The 19,004-nt window shown below is 31.7% G+C and overlaps 2 protein-coding genes across 2 annotated transcripts; one reads left to right on the forward strand and one right to left on the reverse strand.

The window, feature by feature from the left end:
- Positions 1–442: 442 nt before the first annotated feature.
- On the reverse strand, positions 443–13,394 carry LOC140449210 (UBX domain-containing protein 6-like). The gene is made up of 7 exons (XM_072542379.1): positions 13,254–13,394; positions 10,756–11,222; positions 10,546–10,700; positions 5,265–5,510; positions 5,024–5,181; positions 4,180–4,309; positions 443–1,491 (listed from the first exon to the last, which is right to left on the reverse strand). The coding sequence occupies exons 2-7, from the start codon at positions 11,123–11,125 to the stop codon at positions 1,219–1,221; spliced, it is 1,332 nt and encodes a 443-aa protein (XP_072398480.1). The 5' UTR covers positions 11,126–11,222; positions 13,254–13,394; the 3' UTR covers positions 443–1,218.
- Positions 13,395–14,755: 1,361 nt separating this feature from the next.
- Polr1C (RNA polymerase I and III subunit C) lies at positions 14,756–18,729 on the forward strand. Its single transcript, XM_072541363.1, has 6 exons — positions 14,756–14,900; positions 15,235–15,535; positions 16,104–16,226; positions 17,571–17,753; positions 18,226–18,465; positions 18,590–18,729. The coding sequence occupies exons 1-6, from the start codon at positions 14,841–14,843 to the stop codon at positions 18,697–18,699; spliced, it is 1,017 nt and encodes a 338-aa protein (XP_072397464.1). The 5' UTR covers positions 14,756–14,840; the 3' UTR covers positions 18,700–18,729.
- The last annotated feature ends 275 nt before the right edge of the window (positions 18,730–19,004 follow it).

The raw sequence follows: 19,004 nt of genomic DNA on the forward strand, positions 1-19,004 counted from the left end.
TCAGCAACAGATACGGGACTAGCTCTTAACATAAAGAAAACCAAATTTATGACAATTAGTAAAAAACCAATACTAAACGCTCATCTTACAATCAACCAACAGAATATCGAAAGAGTCGAGCAATATACATATCTAGGCACCAATTTAAATAGCCAATGGGACCACTCAACAGAAATTAAACAGCGAATAATAAAAGCAAAAGCAGCATTCGTTAGAATGAGAACCATTTTCAACAGTCGAGACATATCATTAAAAACAAAATGCCGTCTATTGAACTGCTACATATTCACAGTTCTGCTCTACGGAATGGAAGCATGGACACTGACTGTTGCATCTATGAATCGGCTCGAAGCTTTCGAAATGTGGTGTTATAGGCGCATCTTACGTATATCCTGGGTTGACAGAGTTACTAATGTGGAGGTCCTGCGTAGAATGGGGAAAGAATGTGAAATTCTCATGACTGTCAAAACTAAAAAGTTGGAATATCTAGGACATGTAATGAGAAATCCAGAACGTTACGGCCTTCTCCAGCTGATTCTCCAAGGGAAAGTAAATGGTAAGAGAGGACCGGGAAGAAGACGCATTTCCTGGCTTCAAAATTTACGAAAGTGGTATAACACGACTACCACTGAACTGTTCCGCGCTGCAATAAATAAAGTAAAGATAGCCGTGATGATCGCCAACATCCGGAACGGATAGGCACTTTAAGAAGAAGAAGATCTATCTATACAGCCCTTGCTGTCCAATTTTGGACATAGGCCTCCTCTTCCTTCTTCCACGTCTCTCTATTGTAGGTAGTTTGTATCCACTTCGGGCCTGCGTGTTTCTTCAAGTCATCTGACCATCTCATTTGTGGCCTTCCTCTTTTTCTAACTCTCTGTAACTATATGGTCTCCAGTGTATAATCATCTTATTCCTTCTGTCTTATGGTATGTCCAGCGAACTTCCAATTCAACATATTTTTCATTAATAAAAAATACATTTTATTGCTGTAACTTATAATAGTAAAAATATGTATAATCGAAAAAAGAATACAGTGACTTGATTTATATGACGGATAATAATTAAAGGCTGTTAGAATATTTATATCACAAAAAATATACTTAAGCATCAACATTACAGATACACTCTAAAATTCAACAATTTGTACATTATCAATAATTGTTGAATCATTTAACATTCAACTCTTTAATTAGGCATAAATTAGTAATAAGAATTTTATAATGACTGAACCAACAACATGACTTCTGGTTTTAAATAAGCGGTATTCCCCCCTGCAGCTTTCAGATCATTTTCTATAGAGGGGTCCCATTGGAATAGAAGAATCGTAGCAGGAACTAGACGGAGATCCATTAAAGCGGTGTCTTTGTCACTTTCTTCTAGTCGATGACCTGTGGAAAGGGACAGGACAAAGGGCAAACCTTCATGTTCCAAGTTTTCTTTGACGAATTCAAGAACTTCAGAGAATTTTTCATACACTGAAAAGGTTCCCTAAAACGATAAGGAAAATCATTATATTTATAAGCATTTTACATTATGTCTGTCAAAATGAATCAATAAATTCATTAAATTTTTAATATTTTGCATACCGTCACATCAGAGGCGTGCGATATGCAACTACCTGTAAAATATATATTATAAATATATACAGTGCTAGTCAAAAGTCCGTTCCCCCTCGTATCTTTTGAACGGTTATTGTTATAATAGTGAAATTTGGAGGGAGGTAATACACAGACGTAGGCTTCTAAACAGGTGACGCAATAGTGACAGATGACGTTACAGCGCCACTGTGACAGATAATTTTAAATGGGACTTTATGGCAAGTGATACCTCGTTTGAAAGGTATTGAAAATAACTATTCAGTCATAATAATTTTGTTTGAGTTTAAGCTCATTTTGACGAATATATTAAATAAATACTAAAATTGTAGCTTCTCCTTTAATTAATAAATATTTAAGAACCAGTTCTTATAGTAACTGTAGAATGTGCTCCATCTACTTCCTGACAATAATGCATCCTATTTCTATACTCTTGCCGTACTAGTTCAAATGTGTCATGGGAAATTGCTCTACATTCTTCAACAATTCGTTGTTTCAAAATGTCAATATTGTCGGGTGCTGCAGCGTAAACTTTAGATTTCAAGTATCCCCACAGAAAAAAATCTAATGGTATAAGGTCCGGTGACAAAGCTGGCCATTCTATTGTACCTCGTCGTCTAAGGCGAATGTTAAGATGTTCTAGTGCGGCTGAGACACGTTATGCAGAAAAGTTTCCTAGAAGACACTTACCAAGTAAAAAAACATTTAGAGTCATTGAACGACGTTGTCGAGAAACTGGGAATGTGAGACCAAATAAAATAAATTCTGGTAGACCAAGAACAATTAATAAAGAAAATAATATTTTAAATTTACTTGATCAAGATCCAACAGTTAGCGTAAGGAATATAGCAAGACAAACAAATACTTCTTCTTCAAGTACTTTTCGGATACTGAAAGAACAGCAATTACATCCTTATCATTACAGACAAGTCCAAGAGCTCTTGCCAGATGATCTACCGGTTAAAGTGGATTTTTGTGAAACATTGCAACAAAGGACAGCCCACAATCCAAATTTTTTAAAATGCATTCTTTTTACGGACGAGGCCACCTTTACGCGACAAGGTATGTTTAACTCCCATAATGCACACTACTAGTGTGATGAGAATCCACGAGTCAAAAGGGTACCACATTACCAACACTCATTTAAAGTTAATGTTTGGGCAGCAACTTTAGGTAACAAATTAATAGGGTCATATTCTACCTGGAAATTTAAATGGTGATATGTATCTTGATTTTTTAAACAATTCCTTATTCGAGATATTAGAAGATTTAACGTTACACGAGCAAAGATCTTTATTTTTTATGCACGATGGAGCTCCACCACACTTTGATGGGAGGTGTCGTAATTGGTTGAGTAATCATTTTCCGAATTGATGGATTGGTCGAGGTGCAGAAACTCCGATTCATTGGCCTCCTCGTTCATGCGATTTTAACCCTTTGGACTACGCAGTTTGGTCGTATATTAGGGAAAAAGTCTATGCTACAGAGGTAAATTCACGCCAAGAATTTGAAGAAAGAATTCAACGTCAATTTAATGACATCATAGCTGATCCCCTACCGTTTAGAAGGTTAATGGAATCTTTAGAAAAAAGAATAGTCTTGTGTATTCGCGAAAACGGAGGGCATTTTGAACACTAACTGTAATTGAATTTTATTTTATGTTCTTAGTCATTAATTTAATTTTCTTCTTGTGAGTTTTGTTTAATTACTAACTATTTTATACCAGCATCAATTATTACTTCATAATTATCAAATAAAAATATTCCGAAAACGGTACACAGTATCGATTTTTACCAAGAGTACCTTTTTCGTGTAAAATTGAATGATGTTTAAGTTTACTTGAAATTTTGATTATTAATTAAACTCTTAAAAAAAGTTATATTGACTAATACTTAGTATGATCCGTGTAACTAGCGCACTATATGAGAATCAGATATAAAAACAAATTCATGGGATGTATCAGCTTCCAAAACATATTCGTATAAAATTTCATTACAATGTTGCCAGTAGTTTGGGCAAAATCGTAAAAAATGCGTAACATTTTTTTTTCTTCAACGCCCTGTATCTTGAAAACGGATGGCGTTACAAAAATTTTTTACTAAGCAAACCCCAATTATTTTTCAGTTTTTTACCTACCCTAGAGACGGGGTTACCTTTTTTTGAAACACCCTGTATAAACAATTTTCAAAAATAAACATTTAAACCTTTGTTTTAATTGACGCAGTTTTATTTATTTTTTAATAACTGCCTACGAATAATTTTTTAATTTAAGTGACAAATAATATTGGCTATAAACGCGTGTGCTTGGTTGTCTAGTAACTTCCAACCACTTCCAGTCGAAGAAAATTTTTTAAAAATAAATACTAAATTTACTAGACAGTTGGGACTGCGTTTAGTTGACAGAATATACAAAAACTTTCAATTAAGATATAACTTGCCATATGATCCAGTTTAAAATATTTTACAAAATGGCGTCTGCCCGCCTTTGTGACTTACATCACTAAGTTACTATAAAAAATAGGTGAAGGGTAAATATTGTAACATCCAACCAACAAGCATACTAATTAGTATATATACCAACCTGTAGGAACAAACCATCTGGAAATCTTATCCGAATTAGACAAAATTTGTATTTTTTAATTTCCCGAATTTCATCCTTTTCACGCATGGCTTTAGTTCGCAATTGTAGTTGTTTCTCTAACTGTTCCGACCTTAAAATTAGGAAAATAAGGAACTTAATTTGACTTAAATAACAATAATACATTATACAGTGTGTCCGTAAAGTATGGAATAAATTCGATATTTTCTAAATGAAAAGCCTTTTTAAATAAATCTCAAACACGTCGATTTTTAAATTTAATGTTCTACATTTTACAATAAAATTTCATTATACAACGTGATACAAATTACAGTGATGACGTCATCGGCTCTTTTTTAAATGTAACACCCTGTAGTTTAGGACATTTTTAGATCGATAAAAATGAGCTGATTTCAAAAAGTATAATACTCGGGTCTGATGGATATAATTTGAAAGATATGCGCTTAGAAAATAAATTATTTATTATCAATTGCAAAAAAGTAGCCTACTTCTAGTTTTTGGTAAACTTTAATTATTTTTAGTAACGTTCAATAACAATTAAGTAGTACAATAATTGTATTAATTCCTGAAAGTTCTGTATTATTGCTTAGAATTAATTTTAAGTAGAAATTAATTTGAGTGAAAAGCAAAGAATTGAAATTATTCCATACTTTACGGACACACTGTATAATAGCCTGGTCATGTTTACATATTTTTACATCTTACAATCAGTACGAAATTTATAATAGAGAAGTGACAAAAGTTAATTACAAATTACAAACTTAAGAAGGCTGTTAAGCTGAAATGACCACAGTTATTGAAAACAAAAACTAAAATCAATACACACCTCTGTTGTCTCTCCTTCTTCAGTTCTTCAGCTGTCATCGCAAAGAAATCTTGAGGCAGTTCATTCCTTTCTGCTGCTTGAGCTGGCGACAATACTTGAATATTTCTATCGATCTCGAGTTCTACCCTTTCTTCGGCCTTTAGAGTATCTCGTAAAAACTATCAAACACAAGAGTTCTTTTAGAGTTTTGAAACGCTTGGAGTCCACATTCAATGTAATATTTCAAGTATTATGAACTTACCTGCAATGTTTCTAAGCCATCAATGTTTTCCACCGACCACACCAAAAAGTTCTCCTCTGTGCCGTTATGATCGATTTTCTGGTCTCTGAAACCGGCTGCATGTAGAAAATCTAGGGCACCCAAAATAGGTATTACTTTATCACAAAAAGTGGCATTTGAACATCTAATTTTATGGAATTTGGTTTCGTCTGGATTGGCTATTATGTTGTCTAGATATCTTATTAAAACATTCACACAATCGGTTACCTAAAAAGATTCAATGATGAATTTTTTAATAATACAACACTTATAACGAAGTAAATGTTTTTTTTATTTCTAAACTTTATTTGAGACAAGTTTGAAGGTATATTGGAACAAATTTTTTTACACAGAATTGTAATTTCCGTAAGCTTCTTCTCTTAACTTTCCTAACTGACCTAGCCATTGTTACTCGTCGTCTTATTTCTTCTTTATTCCCGCCATTATTTGTTATTATAGATCCTAGGTAGCATAACTTTCCCACTGCTCTGTTTATTGTTAAACTTGTGACTTCTTGATTATTTCTAGCTCGATTAATTATCATAACTTATGGTCTAGAAGGAAAAATCCGTACGTAGAATCTGTTTTTCTAAGTCTGGTCTAAGATGTCTCTAGACATGTACTGTTGTTTTATTGACTTCCAAAAGACATTTGATCGTGTTAAGCACTATATTATGACATCTATATTGATCTAAGTTCTAAGAGACATTGGCTTGGATGATACAGACGTTCGCATAATTGCTAAATTTGTATTGGAATCAAACATCAGTTTTAGTCAACGGTTTGGAATCACAGGCTCTTAATATTAAAACAGGAGTAAGACAGGGATGCTTCTGGTCGCCTCTTCTTTTCAACATTTATTTACTCCAAAAGAATTTTCAAAAAAGCATGAAGAAATAATTGTGAACGGTACTCAAGAAGATTGTCCGACACTTTGTCGTACGCGCATCCCTAATCCGTTTTTTAAAACATGATGGACGCTCATCGGGTTATCGTAAGCGGTAAAAATCAATATTAAATGTTTTTGTATAATGACGTAAAGATAACTACTATTTTTTTTTTAATAAAACCATTGTAAGAATATTCACAAAAAATAAATAAAGATTTAGATATCAAAATAAAAGTCTAGGCGGGATCTGTTTTGGATTGGACATTTTCCATAGGAAGCTATTTTTTCGCTGGAATCCCTTCAGAATGTGCCCAATATCGATAATCACGATATGCGCCAGTCGCAAACCCTGTGCTAAATTTTTTAATTTAACAAAATCTGAAAACAATTGAAAATTTCTCATTTTTTTGCTCCTATTTTCGTTTATAATTCGGAAAATATTGATCGTAGAGAAAAAATTATAAGAAGTTAAAAGTTTCGTTATTCAATTTTACACAATATTTCGTTAGTTAGAAATTGAAAATTTAATGTTTATTGTTGAAAAAATAGCAATCATTGGAAAAAACAGTACAAAAAAATGAAGTTAATCCTTTAAATGTTTTCGACATTCTAAACTTGACTTACAAGCTCCATATTCCGCCTAGAAAAACCTTTTAATATGTTTAAGACGTGTGCTAAATTTTGTTAAGATCGGTCGGATAGGTTTTGCATAATAATTTTGCAATCCAGCCTACTGGAAAAAAATCGCAAATTTTCAAATTTATAGTAGGCCCTAAATAAGGTCCTCAGATAGTTGCAAATTTTTTTACACATAAAGGAAGGCTCAAACTTTCAAACGCTTTTTGTAAAATTCAAATCGGTTCACTAGGAGAGCCTAGAAATTTTTTTAAAGTTTTAAAGATTTTTTAGGCTTATAAACAAATTGAATAACTTTACGAGCTTTAAACATATCAATTTCAAAATTTATACACTTAAAGGACATTAAAAGACGCTTCTTTAAAAAAAAGATACATTCGGCTTACTGGTTGCAGAGATATTGAAGGTCAAAGTTGGCATACATTCATAAAAAAGACAAATAAAAAACCGTTTTCGCGTAAAATGTCGCTCGGAATGCATGAGAGGTAGTGGTGGGGGACATTCACTCAAAATGTGAATCGGCGAGTTCAAAATCATAGCGCGCGCTAAAAATTGCATTATCTCGGCTTCTTGTTAACCAATTTTGCTCTTTTTTTTTGAATCGATGTCTCGGACGACAAGGATTTTAAATATCATATTTTCAAATACCATTTTTTAATGCAAATTGGGAAATTTGCAATAAACAATTGTATGTTAAACAAGTAATTGCATTTTTTTGAGCTTGCAATTTATACATTGAAGTAGTGGAGCACTTCACTATACTATATGTTTTTATTTCAACAGCCGAAATTAAACTGATGGTCTCCTACTAGATACTCGCCGATTCACATTTCGAGTGAATGTCTCCCACCACCACCTCTCATGCATTCCGAGCGAGATTTTACGCAAAACGGTTTTTTATTTGTCTTTTTTATGGATGTTGCCATGAAGCTCATTACGTAAAACTTTTCATATAAAAAGTACTTGACAAGACGAGGGTATTTGTTTAAAAACGAGCCCTCTATCACTTATGGTTACACGGCAAATGTATGCCAACTTTGACCTTCAATATCTCGGCAACCAGTAAGCCGAATGTATCTTTTTTTTTAAAGAAGCGTCTTTTAATGTTCTTTAAGTGTATAAATTTTGAAATTGAGATGTTTAAAGCTCGTAAAGTTATTCAACTTGTTTATCAGCCTAAAAAATATTTAAAACTTTTAAAAATTTTCTAGGCTCTCCTAGTGAACCGATTTGAATTTTACAAAAAGCGTTTGAAAGTTTGAGCCTTCCTTTATATGTAAAAAAATTTGCAACTATCTGAGAGCCTTATTTAGGGCCTACTATAAATTTGAAAATTTGCGATTTTTTTTCCAGTAGGCTGGATTGCAAAATTATTATGCAAAACCTATCCGACCGATCTTAACAAAATTTAGCACACGTCTTAAACATATTAAAAGGTTTTTCTAGGCGGAATATGGAGCTTGTAAGTCAAGTTTAGAATGTCGAAAACATTTAAAGGATTAACTTCATTTTTTGTACTGTTTTTTCCAATGATTGCTATTTTTTCAACAATAAACATTAAATTTTCAATTTCTAACTAACGAAATATTGTGTAAAATTGAATAACGAAACTTTTAACTTCTTATAATTTTTTCTCTACGATTAATATTTTCCGAATTATAAACGAAAATAGGAGCAAAAAAATGGGAAATTTTCAATTGTTTTCAGATTTTGTTAAATAAAAAATTTAGCAGATGGTTTGCGACTGGCGCACATCGTGATTATCGATATTGGGCACATCCTGAAGAGATTCCAGCAAAAAAATAGCTTCCTATGGAAAATGTCCATTATGGTCTGAATTTCTACAGATCCCGCCTAGTCTATAAGCAATAAGCAAAAAATCGATAAGTTAATATAAATTCTTACGGTAAATCAACAAAATATTGATAAAATAATTTCAAGGATCCTTGACTTTCACGAATTTTACTTAGAGAACAGTAAATAATTAATCAATCTAATAAGTTATATAGAACGATATACAAACTACAATTGTGCTTAAAAATATTCTATAAAATGTTTAATAACTTATAGAATAGAATAATAATCAAATGGAATAGAATTGAATTAAATCGAATTGAATGAAACTGAATTGAATTGGATTCAATCAAAATTTTTATAATTATTTATTTTCAATTTGTTTTGGCTTGTTTTCGTGTGATGTGTGATCGATGGCCTAATGTCTTTTCATATGTCGTTTTCTGTTTATATATTTTAAAACATCAGGTCAAAATCAAATTATAATTAAAAAATATATGTCACAGATAAGAGAGTATTCACCCCATTGCCTGTAACAACCAATGAGAGCAAATATTTATATTTATATAAGAATATTTTTGTTTGCATCATATGAAACATTTAACTAATTAATGTAAGGAAATCCTAAAAGGTTCAAGATAAGCTTCCAAATATTATCTTTGATTAATATACAAGGTCAGATGTACATGTTAATTTTTCTATTTTTAGACAATACCAATATTCCAGTTATACGAAGGAGGCAAAATTATTTATGGAAAATAGGAGATTTCCGCCAATTAAAATAAGAAATTATACTATTTGTTATACAGTTGGAAATATATTTATGGTAGAATAAAAATGTAACTTCCTCTCGCCTCGAGTTTTTAGATAAATAATAGTGCTTAAGTAAGTTAATTAAGGCAGTAAAAAATGAAATGTATATTGTTGTAAATATGAGATCAATCAATTGGCACAACTCAGACATTATTAGCGCAAAAGAGTGGCTGCTTACATTTGGTTACAGCAGGAAGTAAAGGAATAGGGTTTGTGAGATGCAGGTTGTAATAATTCTCTCGGTGAAGACTGTTTGCCCATTGGTGAATCGCACTCCGTTTAGTGTGACAGTTAAGGGACATACCTCGAATGATTTGGAATAACTTAATTATTTTTCCACGCAAATATTTAATACGTAGGTGTAATATAGTATGTATAAATGGCTTTCAGCCTGTAGCTTTTATAAAATATGAATAGAGTGCCAATTTTAACATGGCAAATTTAAAGAAGATACTAACAATGATAATGAAAATACCTTGAAACGCTGAAGGAACTTCAAATAAAAGACGAAATGCTTCCGATGATTCTTCACATAAAATATGAGATTATGTACTTCAATTTTTTTCTTTTTTACTTACATTGTCAATAAACGGACCCAAAATTAACTAAAAATATTGCCGAGGAATATCAAACCATTTTTCATCAAGAAAGATCTATAATTGTCGAGTTATTCACAATAAATAAACAAATTGTGGGAATACGACATTGATGTTCACAACATATTAATAGATTTCCTAGATAGAACATCCTAAGGAAGATATTTCGACCTATTAACGAAAACGGAGTATGGAGATGCAGGTATAACCATGAATTCTACCAACTGTTCAAAGAGGCACTGATCTCAGAATTCGTTTAACTTCAGAGACTTCAATGGTCTGCTCATTAGTGAGAATGAAGGTCAACAAGTGGTGTAGTATTTCATATACCATTTGTTGTGTTCTTTTTTCTATTCAGCTTGATGAGTCAACTGGAGGATTTATCAATGAAAGTAGATTTGAGAAGTATGCTTTTAAAAACATCAACAAATAATAACATCTCCTTTCCAGTATACATTAAAAACCTTTATATGGAAAAAAAAAGTATTACTTAAAAGTAATAAATAAAATAAATTACTTAATTAATAGTACCTACCTTAGATCTGTTGTAATTGCAAGAATATATAATCAGTACAGATGTCATTCCTCTTTCCTCCTCCAATGTATTAAACAAAAATTCTTTTATTTTCACCTTCCATTCTTCCTTGGGCAACACTTCATCACTAATTAACGGACACTTGAAATATACACCTAGAATTCGATACATTATTATTCTATATGCATATTAATTAAGAAAAATAAGTACCTTTCACAGCTAAGTGGTGGGAAAACTCATATTCATCTGTACTCTTTGTAGGTGAACCAGGAACTTGCGGTTGGTTTTGATTTTTAGTTTCTGCCTCCAGTTCTCTTCTTACTTTAGCTTGAATTGCTGCAAACGATGTATTGAAAGCTGTGTCTTTCCTCTGTCCCTGTAATCGAACCAATGCAGCTTCAGCAGCTTGTCTCGCTGCTTCAGTAGGCTCAACTTTAGGTGGCACATATGCGCCCTTACTTGGCTTACTCTGATTGGATGCAGTCGATGAGGAGTCACTTAATTTATGTCCTGGACCAGCAAGTTTAAACCTAGCATCTGCCTTTTTCTTGGCGAAGAATTTCTTTATTTTCTCTGCCATATTAATATGTAGGAATTTTATATTCTTGGTGTGTGTTCCTTTGGGAGTTTTAACTTTGAAACACTGGCTTTAAGCTCTTCAATTTCTCGTAGTGTAGCTGTCAAAAAATATAATATTAATTAACGACAACAGGTTTAAAGAATAATATATAATTTTTATAAGTAACAGATGTTAAAATATTGATATCAACTAAACAAATTTTAAATATTAGCACCTTGTCATTTACAGGAAGTTAAGATTGGTATAATGTAAACTGTCAATTGTATTCACTTTTGGAACATAACAAAGTTTGCCTTAACTATATACTCAACTGGTTCATTTCACTTATAAGTTTTAACAACAGACAAAACACAAAGACTTAAAATATGATGAGTAATATGTTGATGAAGTTTGTACTCTCCAAAAAAAGTAACATAGAAATTTCAGATGAGGTTTCTTACAAAGACATAATTTACAATACTTTTGTATTGTTACTGTTTAATATACTTCTATCTATCTATATTTAGTTCTTTGCAAATATACAACATTATCCACAAATTATTTTTTATCTTACATCAATTTTCTACTCACAGAACCTAAAATCATGTAACATAAATATCATGCAATCAGGACAGCTACTTTAACTGCCGAATTCATAGCTTTTTCAAATTTTTGTTTTCTTCTTAAATGGGTAAGTATATCTTCTTGTTTTGATGGCTAATCATATTAATGTAGTAACTCTTGAGGAATTATTAGGTCAACTTAACCTAATCTTACCAAAATTAATACAAAAATATACAGTTAAGAACATTTTAAATTACCATTTGAATAATATTAGTAAAAATAAAGTTGACCCAGTAATTGTTTAGAAATACCATTATTATTATCACCATCTAGTTAAGTTGAGATTTGATAATGAAATAAGTAGAATTAAATAACAACTTAGAATCCAATGTGAAAGGAAAATTAAGTTAAGTATAGTGTGAAGTATATTTAAACCTAAACTATAAGATATTACCATTTTTAATATGACTAGTTCATACCTCTAGATTAGATTAGATTTAGAGAGGTGGCCTTTTGGCCTATTCCACTACTACCTTTTCAAATCTATTGTGGTTCTCTAGTCCTAGATAACATTCTCTAGCCTGACCCTTTTTATAAAGTCTAGTAGCTTTGAGACTGTACCTTCCATGTAGCTATTTGCTGGTGGATTTTCTTCTCCCAATGCAAAGAATTGCACATTTGCGTAAAATGTGCTCTACTGTTTCTTCTTCAGCTTGACAGAATCTGCACAGCTTTGACTGTTTTCCTGTCTTTGCTTATTAGGTCTGCCGTAAATTTTGGCAAATGTTCTGTAATGAACTGTTTCGCCTGTCTTTGTCCTGGTGAATTCCTCCACTATTCCAGAGATTTATGAGCTACCTACTTCCTTGTAGCCTTTCTTGTTACTGACTTTGCAACGCCGCAGAATGGTTCCGATCCAATGAATGGCATTGATGAGCCTTGTTTGGCCATTTCATCTGCTTTTTCATTGTCCTCATAACCGTTGTGCCCCGGTACCCAAGCTACAGTCTCCTAGCTTATTTAGGGCACACACGCAATCCCATACTAGTTCATATGTCAGTCATTATTTCAACAATACACCTTCAAATCATATTCATAAATTCAGTCATTCTTTCAATTAAATAGAAGATAAGTTTAGAGTAATCCTTCTTTCACCAATAAATAGTTGATTGGGTAGGTATTAAGAAAAGTTTTTAGGTAATTTTAAGAAAATGTAAACGGAGTTAATTCGAAGTGGATTGAAAACAAGAAGCTTTAATCCTAATATTTCATTGGCATTAATCAAGTCAATGTAAAGAAAGAACTTCTTTTTAACACCAATTATTTATTTTAGATGGCCAATTTTATTACACAAACCAAATTTTAGTGTCAAGTATGTTCTTATTCCTCCATACACATGGAACATAAGATGGAATGAACACAGTAATTTTTATTCTGTATGGCGTCTTCATACAGACTAAACTAGTTAAGAGTTAAACAAAATGGTAATCTTCGGTAGATTAAGGCACTGTATAAATAAGGAAAATTTGGTTAATCACTCTAGATAATCCAACTTGGAAAATTATATATAAGGTTGAATACTTACGATTAGACATGAACCGCTCGCAAATTGATTCACCGAAATATTTCCAAACGATGAGAATCGATATAAGATTAAACAGTATTAATCCCCATATAATCTGTAAGAATTTCCACTGAAAATCGTCAAATATATTTCCGACAATTTCCAAATAGGTAAATACTTTTTTGTCACGGGCAACTTCAAAAAAATCTGATAAGTATAAAATAACACTATTGCAATAAACTTGAATTACATCTAAAATTGATGTATTCTCAAAATAATTTGAAAAAATTGATACCATTACTTGGCTACTCAGTCGCTAAGCTGCTGTTTGTCACCTAATTTTAATTTGCCATTGTCACCGAACAACAGATGATTCTGACTTTTGACTGTTGACATAAATTGTTTTTCTTATTTTTTAATGTTTATTTAAAAAATATAAATTACAAATTCAATTGCCTGCCTACTTGGTTGTTATTCGTTGAAACACGACAAGTTTCATGCAAGGGAAATGTGCTTAAATCCAGGGAATTAAAAATAAATTCACATTTGTAATTTTTGACAAAAACTATACTTTTACAAGTGTGGCAACATTGGATAGAGTCTGTAGAGCTAAGAGATCAATGACGTATAATAGATAAGTGACCCAGCTTCAGCTTACATATATCTGAAGTGACCAAACCATCTTTCTTTAGGTTCTTGTATTAGTTGTGTCTATATCTTACATCAAGTAAGTAGAGCAGCGTCTCTTTTTAGTTGGGAGAGAGCGAATGGGGTGTTTCAATGCGCTAGAGAGGGACAGATTGAACAAACGCAAAAGATGTTGTCGGGTGTCGTCGTCCGTCACTGCTTGTTGCTGTGGCATCACAAACCATACATACTCGGCATACTCAGTATTTATACGTCTATGACAAAGAATAATAAACAATTTGTTATTAATAAACAATTTTTTTTTTTTTTTACCGCATCAACCCCTAGGGTTATTAGCGGGACAATTTTTATTTATTCTGTGTCTATGGTATCTATGATGTAAAATTTTATAGTTTGGGGGTATACCGTGCCGTTTTTTATTGTTATTTATCGTTATTTGTTATTGTTATTATGGAATGGTCCAAAGACGAAATCAGTATCTTGATAGAAGAATATCGTAGACATGCAAATTTATGAGAGCCTAGAAATTCCGAATATACAAAGAAAAATCGGGAAAAAGACTCCATCAGAGAGATAACTACTAAATGGAGTAGTTTTTGAGAATACTAAATGGAGTAGAATTTTGGAGTAGACCTCTTGTTGGGGAACAATTAGCGAGCTCGCGAGTTCAAAGAGACAAATCGTGTGACATTGAGAGCAATGTAAAAGTGTAATATATTTTTAATTAATATAATAATAAATTAGAGAAATATATTCATGTAACTAAAAAACGCCCATGAAGAATACTGTTTGAGTTGCTCATGAAGTCATGAACGTACAAACATTGACGTATAAATACGTCCATGGTGTTCCTATTGTCATTTGTCATTGTCGCGTTGTGAAAAGTTGGGTTAGAGTTAGGGTTTAGAAAACCATTTGAGTTGTTATTGTTATTTGGAATTAGGAATAATCTACATAAAAATGAATTCTGTGAATGATGAAAAGCCTCGTGTTATATTGGAAGAATATAAAACATCCAAAGTGTGTATTACCTTTAAGTTTTTGTATCTGATTTTGTACTTGCTAATATGTCTTTTAGGAATGTAGGAACTCTTTAAGATTCCATATTTTATATTTTTATATTGTTTTCGAGGTTTATAGGTTTGGAATTATTTCTTCCTATCATTTCGTCGGAACTGCGACATTATCAGTGAGCTATAAACAACTATAATTACTTGCTGCCAAGGAGAAATAATTACTGACCAAGGCCAATATTAACACTGTAGTGTAATCATGTAAATTCATACAATATCAGTATCAAATACAGTAAAATTTACTTTGGTTATCACACTTTAATTCCTTTCCCTTATTTTAGAACTTACCTACAGCTCCAACAGTTCTTAATGAAGTTTTTTCAGTCAAAAATTTTAAGAAGAAATTCAGAATAGTCATAGTTAGAAATGAAAACTATGAAATGGAGTTTGATATGATTGGCATTCATCCCTTTCTAGCAAATACATTCCGCAGATTAATGTTAAGTGATGTTCCAAGCATGGCTATTGAGAAAGTTTATATTCACAATAATACTTCCATAATTCAAGATGAAGTTTTAGCCCATAGGTTGGGATTAATTCCATTAAAAGCTGACGCAAGGTTATTTGACTTCAAAGAAGATAGTAAGCTATTATTCTTATTATATATAAAACATAAAGCGAGTTGTACTTTGTCTCTGGACTGTGAGTGAGCAAGATAGCAATATATTATGTATACTCCACTGAGAAATTTTAGTTATTTAAATATTTTCAAGTTTGCAGATTTTATTTAAAGAATTCTATAATAGTATATTTTTATTTATATCTTTTGATACAAAGTGAAATTCATTTATAAAAAAAATATATTTTTTATATCATTAATTATCTGTTAAAAGGATTTTAGCCTTCCAACTATTTTTCTTCTCTTCTTTGAAAATCAGGTTCTTTTAAATTTTGAGATATTTCATAAAGATGGCTATAGTTTTTTGTCAGAATAAATGACTGGAGCATGAAATTGGCATATCAAGGTGATTTTTGAATTATTTTGTTTGTCCGTATGATCTGATAACAAATAGTTTCATCAAGAAAAGTCATAACAATGACTTTTCTTATAACTTGATATTGTTATTTTGTATTTTTATTCGATTATTTCTAGGGATTATAAATAGTAAACAAAAAAAGAAGTTAAGTACTTAAATTTTTAATGTTTTAGGTTCAGCAGCTTCAAATGAAAATGATTCCTTAGAATATGAACTTAAGATCAAATGTAGTTACAATAAAGAAGCCAACAAGAAGGATTCATCAAGAGAGGAAGATATGTATAAAAATAATAATGGTAAGTATGTGAAATAAGAATTTGAAGAAGAGAGTATGTACATAAGAGTTAACATTATATTGAATGGCATGATTTCACATAGAGCAGACACAGAGTTTCACAAGAGTATATAGTACATAATGGAATAGTATATACGCCAAGAGGATCCTTATTATTGCATTTTACTGCTCAGTTAAAAAAGTTTAAATTCTCAAGTAAAAATGGAAAGATTTTTTCTTGACAAACATTTTTATTCCAATTTTTTTATCAATAGAGATTTTCATGAGACTGAAAGATGTTGTGTATCACTGAAGCTTTTGTAGAAATGGCAGTAGACTGGAAGTGTAAGTTCTCTTTACAGGATTGTAAAAGATTTTGGATTTAAATGGAAGAAAACGAAAGATATTTGATATTTATTAATTAAAATTAAAATATCATTTTTGCTCTATGTCTATTTAGACAATCTTAAATAGTAAAGAAGTGAAATGCCAGGTTTATATGTTGATGAAATCTATGTACATGCAGGACACACTAAACTGTTTTGGAGAAGATTGCAGAGTACAATTAACACTCTCGCCGCCAATGATATTTTAAATTTTTTTCGTCGTGCGCCAAAACTATATTATTTTGTTAAAGTGAAACGCTGTAAGTGTACATTAATGTTACACATGTGTCAATACAGAGTGCACATTAATGTTACACTTGGCGGCGAGAGTGTTAAATAGGTTTAATAAATGAGAGAGAATGAAACATATTTTCACATGCAACACAGAATGACAACCATTTTATTACTACTTCAAATGTCAAGATAGCCAACCTGATTTATATACTGTCTGGGAATCAGGATAGGCAACATTTCAATACACTGAACAGTGGTCAGATGATAGTGGTAAAGAATTGTTCAAAAAAATTTCAAAAGGAAGTAGGTTGGTTATCGTACAAGGTGGATGGGCTTCATACCCTTCTGATTTTTACATCATGTGTCAAGTTGGGAGATTATCAGGATGTTATAAATATTGAAAATTAAGAAAAATGGCTGAAAGAATAGTTAATCCTTATTTTATCTGTAGGATCTGTTGTCACTGACAATGCTACATACTAAACTCATCTGGAGTGATCAAACAATGATACACTTGTTGGTACAATAAAATCCTGTGTCTGTAAATCTAGTCACAGCCAGAAAAAATTCCTCCTAAAGAATTACATGCTGACAGATCCAAATTTCGAACTTCCATTCTGTAGAATAGAGTTCTGTATCAACAGAATACTTTAGCTATTTTATTGTGTATATAATGTTGACAAATTTTATTTTGTAATTAAGGTTGACTATTTTATTGTTTATTTAATGTTTACAAATATTTCCAGTATATTCAAAACATATAAAATGGGTACCAGTTGGAAATCAGAAAGAGAGGTTCAAAGAGGCAGATGTGGGGCCCATCGAAACTGATATTCTTATAGCAAAAATGCGACCTGGACATGAGTTAGATTTAAAATTAGTAGCTGTTAAAGGAGTTGGTAGAGATCATGCAAAGTTTTCACCTGTAGGTAAGTAATGATATACTTTAGAAGATGCCACAAAATATGATAATTTAAATATTTCCCCTTTTGCTGTGCTGTGTATTCTCAAGCAAAGTACTAATTGCAAAGCCTGTGTAACAAAGACTGGGTACGGAAGTTCTCATTACTGACATAGTTCATCCTAAGAGAACCTCCTATGGGTATACAGGGCAACAGGGCGGATCTGAAAGGGGTATAACTAAACAAACAATCGCGGATTGTGTCGCGTGTTGAACATCTAATCTTTGGGAACATTTTGTGTTTGTTTAACAAACATTAACTTTATTGTGTCTATGAAATTTTACTGATTTCAGTATTATTCGTATATGTATCACTGATTCTATTTTTGATTTGTTTAATTAATCATTGTCTTAATTTCAATATAATTCGTTTATTTCATGGTATATATTATTGTTTTTAAATTTGTATTGTTCATAAACTATTTTTTTTTAATTTTTAGCCACTGCATTTTACAGACTGATGCCTGACATAAAATTAGTGAGGGAAGTAACAGGCGATGCTGCTTACAAACTTCAAAGCTGCTTTTCTCCTGGAGTAATAGGGATCAGAAACAAAAAAGATGGGCGGAAAATTGCTGTTGTCAATAATGCTAGATATGATACTGGTAGTAGAAATGTTTTTAGATATGATGACCTTAAAGATGCTGTAGTTATGACGAAGATTCAAGACCATTTTATATGTTAGTATGTTTCTAGATTATTTTTTTAACTATTGCACAGCCAATGCATGTAGAGTTTAACCTAAGAGTGTACAAATGCATTTACAAAGTTAACCAGAGCATTGATATATCTATTCTGTTACAGTTACAATTGAATCGGTGGGAGCTATGCAGCCAGATGCCATTTTTAGAGAAGCTGTTAATACCTTAAAGGAAAAATGTTCTTCACTATTGGAAGAATTGAATAGTTCTTAAATATTTATAATAAACATGTATTTTGTTAAATTTTGTTTTATTCCTTAACCTTTTCACTGCGGCTGGTTATAAAAGTAGTATGGTTTCTGGTACGGCTGTTTCATGCCTGTGCTGATCAACACGGTTGCCGCAGTCAGTTGATGAAGTACTATTGTGTATAAATACGGTTCAAGCAGTGTATCAATACAGTCTATTCAGGACTGTATTTACAATTTAGTAGAAGTATCAAGTAACTATAAATTTGTTGCTGTCAGATTTTTGAAAAATAAAAAAAAGTTAAATATACTGAAAAATTATCATTATTT

Source organism: Diabrotica undecimpunctata, chromosome 8, assembly GCF_040954645.1.
Source record: "Diabrotica undecimpunctata isolate CICGRU chromosome 8, icDiaUnde3, whole genome shotgun sequence".
NCBI classification, from domain to species: Eukaryota; Metazoa; Arthropoda; class Insecta; order Coleoptera; family Chrysomelidae; genus Diabrotica; species Diabrotica undecimpunctata.